The sequence below is a fragment of the Ambystoma mexicanum genome, chromosome 4p (genome assembly GCF_040938575.1).
Source record: "Ambystoma mexicanum isolate Mex_15411 chromosome 4p, UKY_AmexF1_1, whole genome shotgun sequence".
Lineage (NCBI taxonomy): Eukaryota > Metazoa > Chordata > Amphibia > Caudata > Ambystomatidae > Ambystoma > Ambystoma mexicanum.
This window is the reverse complement of record NC_090927.1, coordinates 137,775,854-137,793,240: the sequence shown is the minus strand read 5'-3', so window position 1 is coordinate 137,793,240 and position 17,387 is coordinate 137,775,854. Positions and strand designations below refer to the sequence as shown.

Sequence of the window (17,387 nt, the reverse complement as noted above, 5' to 3'; positions counted from 1 at the left end):
GTAATTGCTTCTCTAGTCTAAGCATTGAATCAACCACTTGGAAAATGTTCAGTTACTGTTTATTTAACTAATTAACATTGTTCATGTCCTATGCATGTCTGCGTAGGGCTTAGTACATACTGAAACAGGGGGATCTTGGAAGCAGTTCGCTTGCTTAGTCAATGCTTGAGAAATGCCTTTCATTGTCAGGAGGGTACATTATGTGGTTCTATGTGATGATCTCGCCGCACAAAATCCCACGGCAGGAAAAGCAGCCTTTAAAAATTCAATTTTTAACACATTTATATGCGGGGGAGACCTCCCGCAGACCCCCATACTCCTCCTTACCATAAACATTACCCCAACCCACCCCCCACATATAAATGCATTTAAAATTGCTGCTTTTCTGCAACTGCTTTTTTGTCGCAAAACTATCACTGGATACGCATTATGTTGGGTTATCCAACTCCAGGCTCAGAGGTCGGATCCATGTCAGATTTCCAGGATACCCCTCATTAATATTCATGAGATAAATTTGCATATAATGATTATATATATATATATATATATATATATATATATGCAATTTTTTCCTCATGAATATTCACGAGGGATATCTTGAAATCCAGTCAGGTTGCCGGCCCTCGAGGCCTGTAGTTGCTAGTTTAGCTTGATTTCATTATGGCTTTTGCACTCACAACATGGCAAATAGCAATGGTTGCCTTGTTTTCCACGAGGAAGACACTAGGAGGGGTACATTGTGTGCATGTATGGGATTTATGAAGCGCAAGCCGAGCTAAGGAGCAACAGAGCGTTGTAAATAAGCAACGCACTCAGGTGTTACAAGTAGAATGCAAGGTGGCAGAGGTGCTGGGATGGGTAGAGGGAGCAGGCATGAGCTGTTCTCCAGAAAGGTAAGAGTAGTGTTGAGTGGTGAAATAAGAAATTGACAAGATGGTTTTTGAAATGTAGGGGGTCCTCAGGTGCTTCTGGAAGTATACGTCAGACTTATCTGTATTGGATCAATTGACCAAAATACGAGTTAAAGGTTCTTGATTGAAGCAGGGAGCATTTATTTATTTATTTATTTGTTGGATATTTATAAGGTGCTTATACAACAAGACAGTGGGCTTCATTTCAAGCTTGGCGGTCTGGAAATAAGGGTGCCGGTAGCAAGGTACCGGCACCCTTTCTGGACCGCCAAACTAAGAGTCTGCCAGTAGGGACACAGAAATCCTGGCAAGCCTGACTTGCCGGGAGTTCACACCCTTACCAGCAGGCTTTTCACTGAAGCATCAGCACCGTTAGTAACAGTGCCAGTGCTTCAGGTTCAGGTTCGGGAAATAACTGTTCCGCCGCCGCCTATTATATCCCGGTGACACAGGGATGTCAGGCGGCAGAAACGTTGTTACGGGTCAGCAGTAGCCCGTCGCCTACCGGCGGGTTTTACCACCAACGCTGTAATGAGGCCAAGTGTTTCAAAGTGCATAAGGAAAGGGAACAAGGGAGCAAATATACAATGAAAGCGACAATGACAAATAGAAAACGATCAGAGGTCCTACTAGGCCTTGTGACATTCGGAACGTGCAGTGAAAAAAAAATGAAAAAAGGGGGCCAGGGGTAAGTGCTATTAGGGTCCGCCAGGGGAGGAAGTGCCAGCGGTGCCCTTTGGGGAGGCAACAGGTAAGTCTTTGGGCAGAGACGTCCCAGGTGAAGAGAGAGGTGTACCACCCAACAGGTAAGTGCAGGGCGGATGCAAACCACCCGACAGGTGGGTGTGGGACCAGAGGGCAGTGCAGAGGGGGTGCTGGTGGCGATTGGGCAGAAGGCCTGGGACCTATTGGACTCTTGTGGGACCAGGCCACCAGTCTCAGTGACAGAGGGGATGGTTAGCATGGGAGGTGGAGAGGGACGGAGGAGAAGAAGAGAAAAGTATTGAGTTGTTTGCAGAACTTGAGGTGGTCCAGTTCAAGACAGAGAGAGAGGAAGACTGTTGCATAGGAGCGAACCAGCTGAGGGGAGGGATCTGCCCCCAGCTCTCTTCTTGGAGAAGCGTTTGATCAACAGAGTGTTGGAGCAAGATGATCGAAGGAATCTGGAAGGAGAGTATTTGGTTAGAGAGAGCTGCAGGTAACGTGATCCCAGGCCCCAGACAGCCTTGTGAATGATGCAAAGGGTCTTGAATTTGATCCCTGCAGCAACTGGGAGCCAGTGGAGAGATTTTAGAGCTGGAGAGATATGGTCTCTGGGCTTGAGGCCAAGGATAAGTCTTGCAGCACAGAGTGAAGAAAGAGGCAGTTTGAGGAAGAGGCTGTTACAATAATCCAGCCTGGAGAGGACCACAGCTCTAGAGACATTGAGCTTCTGGGGGAAGGTGATGAAAGGAAGAATGCTTCTAAGGAGGTGAAGTTGAAAGTGGGCTTTCTTGGCAAGGTCCAGGATGTGAGGAGTAAAGGATAGAGAGGAGTCAAAGTTGACCCCAAGGTTTCTGGCTTCAGTGGTAGGAGAGGGAGGTGAGCCCATAGAGGGCAGCCAGAGTGCAGGATGGAAACAGGGAACAGGTGTCCAATAGGAAGAATCTCAGTCTTACTGGCATTAAGACAGAGTTTATTGGAGGTGCACCAAGACTGAATAGTAGACAGGCAATCAGGGATGATAGAGGAGGAAGAAGAGGAGGAAGAGGGGAGCTTGAAGAAGAGTTGTGGGTCATCTACTTAACAATGGAAATGAGGGGAGAAAGCAGACATCAGGTGAGTAAGGGGGGAAGGTAGATGTTGAAAAGCCAGGGTGAGAGGATAGAGCCCTGGGGAACACCACGTGTAGAGAGAGTGGTGATGGAGGAGAAGGAGCCCAGGAGAAACTAGGAAGGGCGGTCAGTGAGGAAGGAGGTCAACTAATCCAGTGCCAGTTCTGAGATACCAAGAGTATCTTGGAGCCGCTTTATGAAGACAGAATGCTTGACCGTGTCTAAGGACTGAAGAAAGGTCAAAGAGGATGAGAACAGCAGGAGAGTTAGAGTCAAGATTTGTGAGCAGCTCTCCATGGGTGTTCAGGAGAGCAGTTTCTGCACCTCTGGATGCTATGCTTGGAATCCAGATTGATGGCCATGTAAACAACCAACAATCTCAGTGTGTTGGGTCAGTTGGGGGAAGACCAACTTCTCTAGGAGTTTCCCAAGGAAGGGTGTAGTAGAGATAGGGCGGTAGTAGGCCGAATATGTTGGGTCGGCTTAAGGCTTGTTTAGGCAGTGGTGCACAAGGGAGTGCTTGAGAGAAGAAGGGAAAGAGCCAGCTGCTAAGGAGTGGTTACAGAAGTCCGCAAGAGCCAGAGCGAGGGAGGAGATCTTGCCCTTAATGGTTCTGGAAGAACAGGGAGAAATCTGTTTGGATTAGACCTTCATCGAGCGGACTACTCTAGAGATCTCATCCATTGTGATAGGTGAGAAGGAGGAGAGTGTGGGTGGGGGTAGAAGAGAGGCCAAGGGGGGGGGGCATTGGGAGGAGTGGAGTAAGGGGAAAAAGAGAGAGAAGTCAGAATGTTCTGATTTTTAGAGGTGAAATGGGTGGCCAGTGCCATACAGAGGGCCTGAGAAGGAAGAGACGAGGTAGAGACTGCAGATGGAATGGCTAGTTGCCTGCCGATTTTGAACAGTTCAGCCGTGTTGTTAGAGGCTCCAGAGATACATGCCTGGATGTGAGCCCTCTTCTTGAAACGGATAGACAGTAGTGCTAAGGCACTACAGCTTTTACCTCCCTCTGAGGACTAGGAGATACATGAGGCCCTTGTTTTTTGATAACATACACTGATGCTTCTCATTGGATGCTTGTTGCTCAGAATGATGATCAAAAACATCAATCCAAAGTTCCCCTTTGTGATTTAAAAAAATATGGAGTCCAATAGCAGTCTGCATATGCATTAGAAAAGGAGAGGGGTCAAGCTACAAAGGGCAAGGTCATTGAGGGGAAAGGCATGCACTGAGTATCCTCTAAATTGCAGCCGTGTGACAACAGTCTGCGATTGCATTCCGAGGATCCTGGCTGATTTATAGTGTAAGACAAAGTCACAATAGCAAGGCCTGTGGGTGGTATAGGGATCCTGGGCCCCGGGTACTACCACCCACTCTGTGAAGCTGGTCCTTGACGTGTTATACAGAGATTAACCAGGCTCTCCCTCCCATGCCTATCCTCATAGCTCACTGAAGGTCACACTTACAAAGGCCCCCTTCATGGCCTGAGGGTAAGAGCAGCCAGAAAACACCAAAAAACATGTGGGACTCTGTAAACCCCTGCTGGCAGATCTCCGCAAGCTGAGGACAAACTATCTTCATATACTAGCAAATAATATGTGTGTGTGCGAGCCAGGCTCATGGAGAACAATGTGGACCAACTGCAAACCCTCTGGAGGAATCACGCCTGCACTGTGAAGAGTCATACCAGGGACAGAGCTTGTGGTCAGATTTGCATCACCAAAGAGACACAGAGAAGGGGCCCTCGCATCTGCATATGCCGCTTGCACAATCATGGAATCTGTCAGCCATACCAGAAGGCCTGCCTGACTCAAACATGGCGGACTTTCAATTATGGCTTCTCTCACAAAGCAACTGCCTGCTCTTCTGTACAAGAGGAAATATGTCACTGCATAGTCGTGTGAACTTGTCTCCAGCAATTACAAGCCAGGCTCCCCATTGACTTGCAGCTGCAATTGGTTTATGCATCTCATGCCCACGGACAGTCCCGGGAGAGGTATAGAGGGAAACCTGAGGTGGGAATTAGGAGAGTGCTGGTAAGAACCATATGAGGCAAGAGAGGAGGAAGTGAACGGGGAGGGGCAAGAAAGAGAGAAAAAGGAGAGGGAGAGGAGAAAGAATTGTGGAGAGAGAGGGAAGAGCAGTAGCAGAAACATTTGTGAAGTACAGGAGAGGAGACAGAAAAGAAACATCTGATGAGTAGGGAAGAGGAGGTACGTCTTGTAGAGAGGGAGAGAGGAGAAACAACTGGGAAGTGTGAAAGTGGAGGAGAATGCAGATAAATACCAATAATGGTGGTGGAGGGAACGGAAGGAGCAGGGACATTAAATGAGAGTAAATGAAGAGGGGGAAAGGAGAAATATAATAGATAAAGGAGAAGGAAAGAACAAGGAGAAAGTTAAAGGAGCCGCAGCCATTTTCAGACATCAGTCAGTCTCATAGTCCAGTGCTGGAATAGCAGGCGGGTGGTGCAGGGCCAGACACACTAGGCACATCAAGCCTAGGGGAGGTAATTTGACCTTATTTGACAGGGAACCACAGGGCTCATTATTAATCACTCAGAGAAAGTGAAAGAAGTACATTTGAGCCCAGGCCATACTTTGGAAAAACAGCTTTCTACGGGATGTGGATGCAAATGTACCCCGCTGTCCAAATGTTCCAGATGAGTCTGACACCTGGCCCGTACAGGCGACCTACGGGGGCTGGCAGGGGGTTCCTGGTGGGAGAGGCCTATAGGATTGACTGTGAATCCTGTTGAAACGTGCCCTGCCAAGAAAGACCCTGGAACAAGATAGGAGTGCTTGGAATCACTGTGAAAAAACAAGAGATTATGAGGCATTCTTTCATGGGGGGGTGAAGCCCTGAATTACAGAGAGAGGGATGAGCTCAGGTCCAAAGTCGTAAACCAAGTAGAGGGTGAAAGAGTATCCCTGTCCTTTATTTTGATCCTAGCCACTGTTGAGTTCATTTGACTCTATCCTGAACTCCAGAATAAACCAATCCATGCACGCTTCTTTGTTTTATGTTCTCTGTTGATCCCCCAGTCGTCACATATGATATCAGAAGTGGGATCACAAGCTTTCAGATAGACCTGAAGGTCACCTCAACCTTCATACAGCTTGTCAAATCCCTTCTCAGGCGGGCACAACCTCCCTTTCTTTGTTTATGGGGGAGATGGGGAGGGGGGTGTAAAGGGATCGGGGGGGCTATTGGGTGTGTGAAAGTATTAGCAACGAAAGAAAAGTCTGCAAATTAGATCCTGTCCAAATCAGTCAGGTGAACCTGTCTCCCCCACGGCATCTCGTCAAGCTGGCCACTTCCTTCTCTAACTCAGAGGAGCAGAATGTTGCCCTAGCTGCTGAAGAAGGATCTCCAGGGGATAACTTGCGCCCTGTGACTATTTAGGGGAACATCATTTTCGCTCGGAATCCAGTCACCTCTTGGCATTAAACCCCCCCTTCCTGCCATATGGGCAATCAGTCTCTTACCTACCCCTTCAAAGCACAACTCAGCGCCTGTGAGGGAGCTAAAGAGACTGGACTTTTAACTCACTTCGTTCAGGCCATTAACTGGGGCTGCCGAGCCGTTACCCCCTCCCCCGGTATAGCCTGTGGAATGGGTTGCTTACGCTTTATCATTGTTTACAGGATCGGCTATGCCCTCCCCGGAGATCTTTTGCCAGCTTGGATGTCGTTTTCCTTTGTAGTTTCCCAGCACCATATTGCAGTATCTTAATATGAAAAGCTAGGATATGATATGATATGATATGGCATTTATAACGCGCCTACACACAAGTGTTTCAAGGATGAACTGCTAAGTGTTTACGGTTCTATGTTCATGACCCCCAATCCCCAATCCCCCTTCCCCTTCCCCCTTTCCCTATTATTTATTCCATATACACAACCCCACCCTAGCCCTTATATGCCCCCCAAACCTCCATATTTTTCTGTGTTTTTCCAGAAAAACATTTTCAGCCAAAAGTGCAGTGAAATAAAAACGGTTGATGAATGAAGGGCGAACCGTTTTTACAAACCTAAAATAGCAGTTGCATAAAACTTTAACGCAATGGAAAAATGTTGATCCCTATGCAATGCAGTTCTATTTTTGATAGTTCGACCTAAAAAATGTGTTTGTGTGTGTGAGTGTGTGTGTTAATGTGTTGTGTGTGTGTGTGTGTGTGTGTGTGTGTGTGTCATGTAGGAGAGGATGGGGAGAAGAGAGGTATGGGGGCACCCCATTAAAAGAAAAAAAGGTTGAACTACCAAAAATAGGTGAAGCTAAATTACCACAATCAAAATTGCTTAGATGAAACCATACAGAACACATTTTTGCATGTAAGGGTGAGCCTATGATTCAAATTAATGTGCTTGCTCTGTCCAGGTGAGCCATCTATGGAACAGACTCATGATCATGATCAGACAAATAGTTCAGCTGGTAACTCATGTAGCACTCTCAAGCCCCATGCATACAGAAATTGCAAATCACAGTTGGTAACATGGGCCTTCTTTGATGCAATGCATCACTAGAGAGGATTAGATACTCTTATCTCATAAGAAGTCTTATCGGACCACATAAACAGTGGCTTCATCCTAGAAGAAGATAGCAAAAGACCATCTGACTAGATAATGTTTTCTGCTCGTCTTCTCTCTATTTCTTAATTGCTAGTGGCACCAGTCTGGGCTGGGAAGTCCTGATCAGGAAACTCCTCATCTTATCCAGAAGCTGAGACTTGAGACCACTGAAAGGCACGACACCTCACCCCAAGACCTCATGACGATAATGGCCTGCCTGGAAACCATTTGCCACACAGCGACGGACGCCAGCGTGCGGATGAACACCAGCACCATGGAAGTGAGTATGGGGTGTCAGAACAGCTCAGAGCATGAGGCTTCTGCTGCTCAGGCACATCAAGTGACACCCATTGGAGGTTAGCCTCACTCCTAGAACACGGTTTCACTCATACATGAAAATGATTCATTATATTTAACTATGTGGTTGGTGAACTAGTGCGAACCTAGGAGCATGACATTAGATGACACTTGGAAAATTGGACAGCATCTACATTGTCAGACAATGGGCCTCCTTTTGAGAAAAACAAGTGTTAATTGCACTGAGTGGACCACCAATGTTGCACTTTCTCAACGCTCGGTCCCCTAAATGTAACACATAGGGAAAAAAGGCTTGAAATATGGTAAATCGCATTAACACCTTTTTTCCCACTACATTTTGAAGAAAAGTGCCTTCTCCAATTGACTGCTGAAGAAGGCATTTACAATGGTTCCTATGGACTCCGTCTGCCTTTAACAGGGGTTAAAATCAGATGGATTTGATAGGAATCCATTGGTTTAACACCAGCGTTAATTACCATGCGTGTGTTGAAACGTGGTTTTTGCAGGCAGAGCATTGGTGATGGGAGATCATGGAAATCCTGATCCATGCCCCAGCTCCATCTTCAAAAACCTACAAAATCCATTGGATCGCTCATACTGGTGTTAAAACAACCTATTTTGGCACTTATTTTATCCCTAATGTGCCATTGGGGCAGCATTTCGCATTATTCTATACACCAAGACAGATAATGGCGTAACCGGGTCAGCAATTCATGGCTCTCCAGATGTTTTGGACTACTACTCCCATGATGTCTTACCACTGGCTATACTGTCTAGGGCTGATAGGACTCCTGGCTTACAACACCTAACCAATTAAATTCTGGTTGTGTAATTGAAAAGAAAATGTTCAAGCATCAGAAAAATGTAGCACTGTCATACATGTGAGGGTCATTCAAAATCTTCACTGCCAGGAATGGAACATAAACGTGATGCATTGCATCGTGATAGCGATTATGCTTGCTCCATATGAGGGGGGGTTGATGCTATGAACCATACATGTCAATGAATCTATTTTTTGTTCAACATTTTGTGAGTAACATATTATGTGTTCACAGAATTTCCTTGCTGTTTCCAGTCATATCCTCGAAGCATCTTCTATGGAACCTTGGTCTAAAAAACATCCTCGACCGACAGCTTTAGGGTCTTCCCTCTTACAGTCCATAGAAAATGTCATCAAACTTCTTTACCTCGATAAGGATAATATCAACATCACTCAGCCGAATGTGGAGCTGCTTGGGTCTGTCCTGAGTCCCAGTACCATGAGAGATTACAACAAAACGTTGACCACAAATCCAATGGTTGACATCTATATCAGCAAGCAGACACTGACGAGCCTTCAGGAAAAAGGAAATATCACAGTCACCAGTATGACTATGAAGAACCTCGATAGACTCCTGCCTCCAAATTTTGTGGGCAAATTGAGCAGTTCAAGCTACCTCATCAACAGTCTAGTACTAACGAACATGATTATATCCAACAGCGGTAGCATCAGTCAAGTTGCCACTGAGATGACTTTTGGGCACAGAAATACAGCGGGCACTACGGAAGAGCAAGCGACTCACTGTGTATTCTGGAACTACAGTATGTTTGAAGGGGAAGGTGGGTGGTCTGATCAGGGTTGCCAAGGATTTCAACAAGGTACAAGCACCATTTGCAAGTGCGAGCACTTAACCTCATTCGCCATCTTGATGTCCACTGCTATGCTTACTGAGGGTAGCGCTTTGGATCTTCTTAGCAAAGTTGGAACCTGCGCCTCCATGTTCTTATCAATTCTTGGCATCATTATACACCTATGGCAGTGGAAATCAGTGGCCGCAGGCACAATCTCGTATTTCCGTCACTTAATCTTGATCAACGTCTCCCTGTCCTTGCTGATCGGAGACCTGTGGCTCTTTGCTTCATTATACATAACAAAAAGTCACAGGAGTAAGATTTGTGTGGCTGCGGCCTTCTTCAAGCACCTTTTCTATCTCGCAATGTTCTTCTGGATGCTGCTTCAAGGGCTCATCTTATTTCATCAATTCATGTTTGGCTTCCCTCAGCTACGACAGCGATCAATCGCGCCCATCATGGTGACCGTTGGCTATTTGTGCCCACTTGCCATCGCCGTTTTGACCATTGGAGTTTACTACCCAAGAAAATCGTACATCAAAGACGGAGCTTGCTGGCTCAGTGGAGAAAAAGGAACCGTGTATGCCTTCTCGACCCCGGCCCTGATCATCGGCATGGTGAATATGGTGATAGTCGTGATGGTCGTCGTAAAGATGCAGAGGCCAGCTGTGTCTGAGGGTCCAGAAGGAGAAGATAAAGAAGCTTTGCAGGCTATTCTGAAAGGCCTTCTCATCATCACACTACTTTTTGGCTTAACATGGGGGCTTGGTCTTGTGACACTCGTTGCCACAGTCCCTGTATTTTTCGACTACATGTTCACTCTATTGGAATCGTTCCAAGTAAGTCAACTTCTATGTTGTGCATGCTGTTTTGATGTTCTATTTCTGTATGTGTGTGGTGTATCAGACTAAACTGGAAGATTCCAAGACTGTATGTTGACTCTATAAAAGACACACAGAACAAATAACTTGTCTACAAGGTCACTATACACGTAGTTTATACATTTAAAAGTATATGTGACATAAGTCTTAGGGTGCCACCCAAAATGATGATATAATTACTGTGCCGTTTTATTACGGCGACCACTGAAAATTTCGACTTTTGTTTATTTTGACCCCAATATATATATATGTATATATATATATATGGGGGGTGGGTACATTAGGTTATGAATAAAGGAGGGAGCAGGGGGGATGTGGGGTCTCCCCCGATATATATATGGGGTGAAAATGGTATTGTGAGAAACCAAAGGGTGTCTCACCTACCAATCCCTGGGGTTCTCTCTCTCAGGTGGCCAGGGCACGACCATCGTCTTTGGATCCAGACCCTGGGGGTGGACCAGTGCGGGAGGATCACCTGGGTGAGGGGTCTTCGAGGAGTGGGGGTGAGGTGACCGATGGTGAGATGCGGTATTACCCCTTTCCTGTACACATGACCCATCCCATTTTATAGGATTCTCCAATGTCCCAACTCCCCCCCACATTCTACACAAACACTGAGCCGAGGAAGAAGGCGACTAAGAGAAAAGGGGCTAACCCTTGCATATCTCATTGGACATGTCCCGCTAATCGGGTCAGGCAAAGTCAAGCACTTGACTTTAAGTGCATGCATCTGATACCAATTAACTCTCCTCACACGGATAAAAGGTGAAACATAGAGACACATTCTGAGCAAGGGGGAACATGAACAAGAGCAGAACTTCCAGGGTGAAGGCAAACCTACTGGACGAGAGCGACAGACCGAGGAACGAGAGCAAAAGGTAGAGAACTCCAGGAGTTTCCTGCAGGTGGTCTTTCCCTCCAAAAAGCCTTGTAGAACACGTGCAGAAGGCCAAATCCCAGACAAGAAGACTTCATTGTGTTTCAACGACGCCAGCGACCCTCTCAGGTGAACGGCAGAGTTGGGAAGGCGAGGCCAAGTTTATGGTATGACCCCTGACTTGTGAATTAAAAACTGCAAAGACAAGAAAGAAATGCACAAAGCCGGTGAGTTGGCAAGCAACATGAAAGACTGGTGTGTTGCAATAGTATATCGCACAATTGAAGGCTGCACGCGTGTGGATGAGACGCGAATGAAGGCAGACCTGTGATGAACTTTGAATTACCGATAGATGTGAAACCAGCGATACTGAGTAGCAAAGTGGTTGTGCAAAAGGAAGTAGCCCAATCGAAAGTCTCAGTGAAAGGTGAAATGTTTTTGTTATGAAGTGATAAAGTCAATGAACTATAAAAAGTGAAGTGATCAAAATTAACCCTGGGAAAAAGGGTGGGGAGTAAAAAGGTGAACGTTGAACTTGTGTGCTTATGGCATCGAACTATCCAGACCAAGAGACACTGCGGCAAATAACACAAGAGTGTGAGCTGAAGGGAAAGACGAAGTGGTCCTGTGGAGGTCTATAGTAAAAGTCATGCACATTGGAAAGTCTTCGGCATCAGGAAAATGTCCGAGCCCGACGGAGGGAGACCGCAAGTGTGATAAGTTAGGGGAAGGGAACCCCTAAAGGATGTGAATTAAGCGTGCGCAAAGGAACCCCTGCAAGTTTTGTGTTCGAAAGGTCCGATCCCGACTGAGGGAGACCTACATGAATGTTTTGCTTTGAAAGGTTCGAGTCTGACTGAGGGAGACGGCGTAAAATATTAGTTGAACTGTGTTTTGAAAGCTGGAAAAGGAGACATTAACGTGGAAGGCCAGGGGGTCTCGATCTACGTTTTGAACTGCCTTTGTATTGAGAACCTGAGCCAGAGTGTGTCATCCTGTCTATGGGGACAGCCTTACTCCATGCTGTCTAACATGAGGAGGAGAGCTGACTCAGCCGCATTTATTCTTTATATTCTAACACTGATTTTCCTTTGCATCCACATTCTCCTTTACACACTTTTTGTGCAAGAGATAGGGCAGGCATTACGTTTTGTTCGTCTAGGCCATTTTGATTTGACGGACTCAACTCGGGTTGTTTAATATATTACTTGATGGTAGAGAGTACTCCCATCCTAGCTATAGGGCAAAGTAGGAGTTTTTCCAAAACCCGAAAATTGAATAAAGGTTTTACAAATTGTACTTCTGCTGACATGCCTCCCTTACAGTGTTGAAATAAAAAGAAAGTCAACATTCTCGGTGGTCACAATAAAAAGGTGCAGTGATCACATTAGATCTCCGTCCAACTACCCAGAAGTGCTTGGGGTGGACTGAAAGGCTGCTGATTGCAGGTGCTGATACCAGGATCCTTTGCGGAGGAAGGTTTCAAGACTCTTCATCCTTCCATCCACAAGACTAATAGGATGTCATTCCATTATGGAATGTGGACAGATGTGGGCAGGAGTACTTTTGAACAGCACAAGGAAAAATGCACTTTGTGAGCTGAATGCATACTTTGGCTGCCCAAGTCAAAACATTTCTAGGCATGAAACAAAGACCTGCAAGAGGGGAAAAAAGGACACAGGCCTTTTCCTGCTATGCGCATGGTCTCTGAAACAAGTTACACATACAGCTCAAAGTGCTCCCTCCATCTTACACATCAGGAAGGATGTGGAGACCGTACTCTTAAAAGAACAGCTTGTCAATTGTTGGTCATGCTACTCAATCCTAATTGTCACCCCCTGGAGCTTTTCCCCTCTCCTCCCCTGATCCCCTATCCACCCAGCTTCTCTGCTTCCTCCACACCCATACTTGTAACACGCTGAGCGCATCCCCTATGTAAAGTGCAATTTTTGCAGCTAGGTGTGCCCTTTATGAATCCCATATTTATATATACAAATATATTTATATATATGTATATATATATATATATATATATATATATACATATATATATATATATATATATATATATATATATATATATATATATATAAACTTTGTTGAGGGGACGTTATGGTTAAGTTGCCCTACCAAAAACCTGTGCACTTCACTAAAAGAACTTTTCAAACGTCCCATTATGGTTCAAAGTAAAACCGAAAAACCCCTGAAATTCGCCAGTTATGGTAAACTAAGTCCCCATACCTGCCATCACCACTGTGCACTGCTAACACTAACACCCAGAACATGAAAGGTGGCATCACAAATGCCATTGATGACATCACTGACGACATCATATGTTTAGCCCCTTTGTTTTCGTTCCCTGCCACATATATATATGTACATTCAGTAAATAACTTTGTTAAACGGATGTTATACTTCACAGTGAAACCAAAAAACACTGCACATTCCCCAATTATGGTAAGCTAAGCAACCATAACTCGCACCATCTACGTGCATTGCTACGACTAACACCCAGGACATCAACGATGACATCACTGATGACATCACATGTGCATTTAATTTTCACGCTGCACCTCCACTAGTGATTGTCATTAGAATATTGCCCGAAAAGTGTAACAGAAAAGTTTTTTTAATGAAGTGCACAGGTTTTTGGTAGGGCAACTTAACCATAACATCCCCTCAACAAAGTGTTTTTTGTAGTGAATTTTAAAGGTTTTTGGAAGGGGAACTTAATCATAACATTGTGTCAATGAAGTTGTTGTGCTGAATATACACTGTCATCATGTGATTGTGGGAGATGTGTAGTATAATGTACGTACTTGATCTACATTTAACATAGAACATACATAACTCCCTCCCTATTGATATTAGAAAGGGACGGACTGAGCGCCTGTTTGCGGACGGGATCAACATTACCCAAAGAGGCAGGGGGTATCTGAAAATGTACTATTGTCTTACACAAAAAATGTGCAATGTAGAAGGACATAAAGACATTATAAGTAGTAAATATGGAAACCTAAAAGGTGTGAAATGAAAACGACACATTTAATAACCATGTAGAATGAAGTGGATGGTACCGTAAACAAAAAAAGGATGCCTCCATCGTAATCACTTCACAGAAAATCTGCAGCCTGGACCGACAGTGGACGGACGCAGTAGGACGAAGGGAAATTACATCAAAATAGTGAGTGAAGGTCATTTTTTTGTATGTGTCGGTAATTTTTTTGATATGTGGTGCAGAAATAATAATTTCCTTCTGTTGTTTTGACACAGAAATGGCTAGTACTTTGGAGTGGCTGGATGAGAATTTTCCGCATGGGGAAATGTCTGAAGACAGCGACACTAATGGTACACACTGCTCTGCATAGGCAAAATACTGATCAGTATTTTATAGGCATTTAACATATGTATATTTTTTTTGTACAGACCAGGAAAGAAAAGAAGAAAGGCCAACAAACGAGACAGAAGAAGACAGGATGAAAAGGATTGAGAAGAAAATGGATTTACTGAATGACAATTTTAAAAGTTTAAGGGAGTTTGTGGAGGACTGTGTGAGAGGAAAAGTATGTTACCATTGTCCCACCTGTACCTGCCCCGCTTCTCCATTCCCTAATGAACCATCCCCAAACCTCCAAGAAGAAAATAGACATTTTGACGAAACATCATCCCTTCTTCCCCTCACAAATCTTCTCATAACCAGCCCGTGTTGAATCCTAATTCCCCTATATTTGTGTCAGTATCTGCTTCCCCGGCTATTTCTTTGGAGTGAAGTGTGTGTGTGTGTGTGTTTGGAATGTTTTTGTATAGTAGTTGTAGTTATAGAGTTTGAGGATTTTTTTTTTTAAAAAGACTTAAAATATTCCCGAACAGCGCGCCTGTTCGACCTATCCACAAGGAATGGAATGTGGGTGTTGTAAAGGCAGTACACCTACCCTTACTAAAGTCAAGTAAGATGGAGTTGATGTTACCTACCCTTACTAAAGTCAAGTAAGATGGTATTGATGTTTGACCGCAACATCTGTTCAAGTTGTGCGTACATAAACAGAAACCGGCATCCTAAGGACATTATACCTTGCCATGCCGCTTACAAACGAGATGAAACATGTTCGTAGAACACAGCAGGTGTCCGGGATGGTTGTAAATGAGCAAAATGGGAGTGTGTTAAGGACAGAATACCTGTCAGTATCGTCCGCAGCCAAAATGGTGGCGTCCGTAGAACAAGCGCGGTGGCCGGCAATTTCGTAGTCAAACAAAATGGAGTTGTCCTAAGGACACTGGACCTATCCGTACAGTGACCATATCATGTATGCACACGCGCAGTACAACCATAAGTATAGCGAACATCGCGCCTGTCCCTAACTGTCCGTCTCACTTGTGTCGCACTTTGAATTAGTTTGAGAACCCGAACACTGTCCGTAGGACACTTGCGCACATGGGCAAGTTTGTTACTCTGCATTTGCTGTCCAGCGGACTCCCATTTCTGTCGCGGATGTGTTCAGGACGTCATCATGTGACCGCACCCACGCTGAGCGTGTGGACTAATTTGCGCAGTTTGTGTGCTTCCGCAGCAGTACAAAAGAACTTGTAGACACAAGGCAAAATATTGTAGAGTGTAAAAATATCATTTCACATATCACAGACAATAGCTTACCTGAGGACTTGTTGTGTAAAATCTTCGTACCGCTTTGCAGTGATGAAGACGGTCACAAGGCACACCCCTCCACCCCTATAAATGGCCACACCCCGAGCGCATCTTCATTGTCCTTCTAGCTATAGCAGATTGAGGTGTACTGCCTTTACTGCTGTAGTGACCAAAAGGAAAGTAATCGGTATGGCTGCCATGGCTGCTGTTGGTTCATTATCCTCTGCACCACCCCCAAACCCGCCACCACCACCACCTCCCCAAGGGCTTGCAGAGAGAAATACGGGTGAGGATGTAGAGAGCAAGAAGAAGAGGAGGAAGAGAATGAGGTCGAGGAACTCCGCACTAGGAGCACGCACCGGGAGTCGTGAGTGTGGCGGTTGTTTTCCATTCATGGGAACGTACCAAAAGCACGTGCGAACCTGGTGAGGTGTAACCAGTGCGAGGTGGTGCTGAGTCGCGGGAGATTTGGTGCGTAGAGCTTTGGTACGATAACCATGAAGGGGCACCTCACTTCGTTCCACACTGCGGACATTCGCAAGGTGGTGCTGTGTGAAGAGCGTAGTCGATTGAGTTCCTCCACAGCATCCTCCGAGTCCAATCCTCCCACCACAAGAGACACTCCTGTGGGGGAGCACCCCCCTCCAGCTGCCTCACAAGCCATTCGCAATGCTGTTGACCCTTACCTTTCAAAGGTGACAATAATCTGTATGTATTGTGACGTGGTACTCTGCAGGGGGGAGAGTTTCGAAAGTGCTTTTGAGGCTACGGTCACGGAGCACCAGAAGATCTGCTCCTTACCTATATCTTCCTCTCCTAGTGTGTCGTGTGTTGAGGAACAATAAATTTGAAAACAACAAAAATTACAGAATAGGCTCTTTTCGGAGCCGCCTTTCTCAGTTTAACAATGGAACTATGAAGTAACAGTTGTAGACCCCCGCAGAGTTGTGGACAGTCATAGGGGAAAAAAAGGGGGGTGCAAGCGGAGCAAACACAATGAAGTGTACGCTGGGAGTAAGTGGTGGCTCTGAAAAGAGCCTTTCGGTGGTGTATTGTGTGGGTCAAAAACTGTCAATTGGAGAAAACGGATTGTCACATAGGTTATTGTGAATCCAAAAGAGGTTGCAATGCATTTTGTACATTGCGAAGAAAAATCTGATTGCCAGCATATGTGAGATGGACTACATATCTGCGGAAAATGAAAGAGCTGCAAAACAAAATGTTTTCATTGTGGAATGAGGACATGCCAACATCTCTTAAAAAGGCACAAACAGCCTTATTCACATTGCGACTCGCTTTCTCCATTTGTGGACCAAAAGCAGAAGAACGCAGCCATATTTGTCTTTGTGCAATCCGGGAAAAAAGTATTTGACAATTTGGAAACGTCCATGAGCTTCGCAAGTCCTTCTTTCATTGCAAATTGCAAAGAAATGCCAGATACATGGCCTAAACTGTTTCCTCCACAATGAATGATAAGTATATCTGGAGGACGCTCTGTCAGTAAAGTAACACAGAGAGGTACCAAGTCCAGCCACCTCATGCCACGCACGCCATGCCAGTGCACTTCCACATGAGGAAATCCGAGATCTGCAGATAAACTGCAGCTTTCTGCATGCACCTTCAACCAATGTATCCATGAGTCTCCCAAAATCCAGATAATCTGTTTGCGAGCATGCAAAGCCATGGCTGTGTGGTCTCCTGTCAGGGAGAAGACGGTCTTACTAAATCTCGCCGTTCAGAACACACCCACTGAACTTTATTG

The 17,387-nt window shown here is 45.4% G+C and overlaps 1 protein-coding gene across 1 annotated transcript in view; it reads left to right on the top strand.

Annotated features, from left to right (window-relative positions):
- Positions 1 to 17,387, top strand: part of LOC138452791 (adhesion G-protein coupled receptor F3-like) — a 110,574-nt gene that overhangs the window by 61,446 nt on the left and 31,741 nt on the right. The window contains exons 7-8 of the mRNA XM_069605134.1: positions 7,391 to 7,576; positions 8,670 to 10,064. Of these exons, the coding sequence (XP_069461235.1) occupies positions 7,391 to 7,576; positions 8,670 to 10,064 (1,581 nt within the window). The remainder of the gene's footprint in view (positions 1 to 7,390; positions 7,577 to 8,669; positions 10,065 to 17,387) is intronic.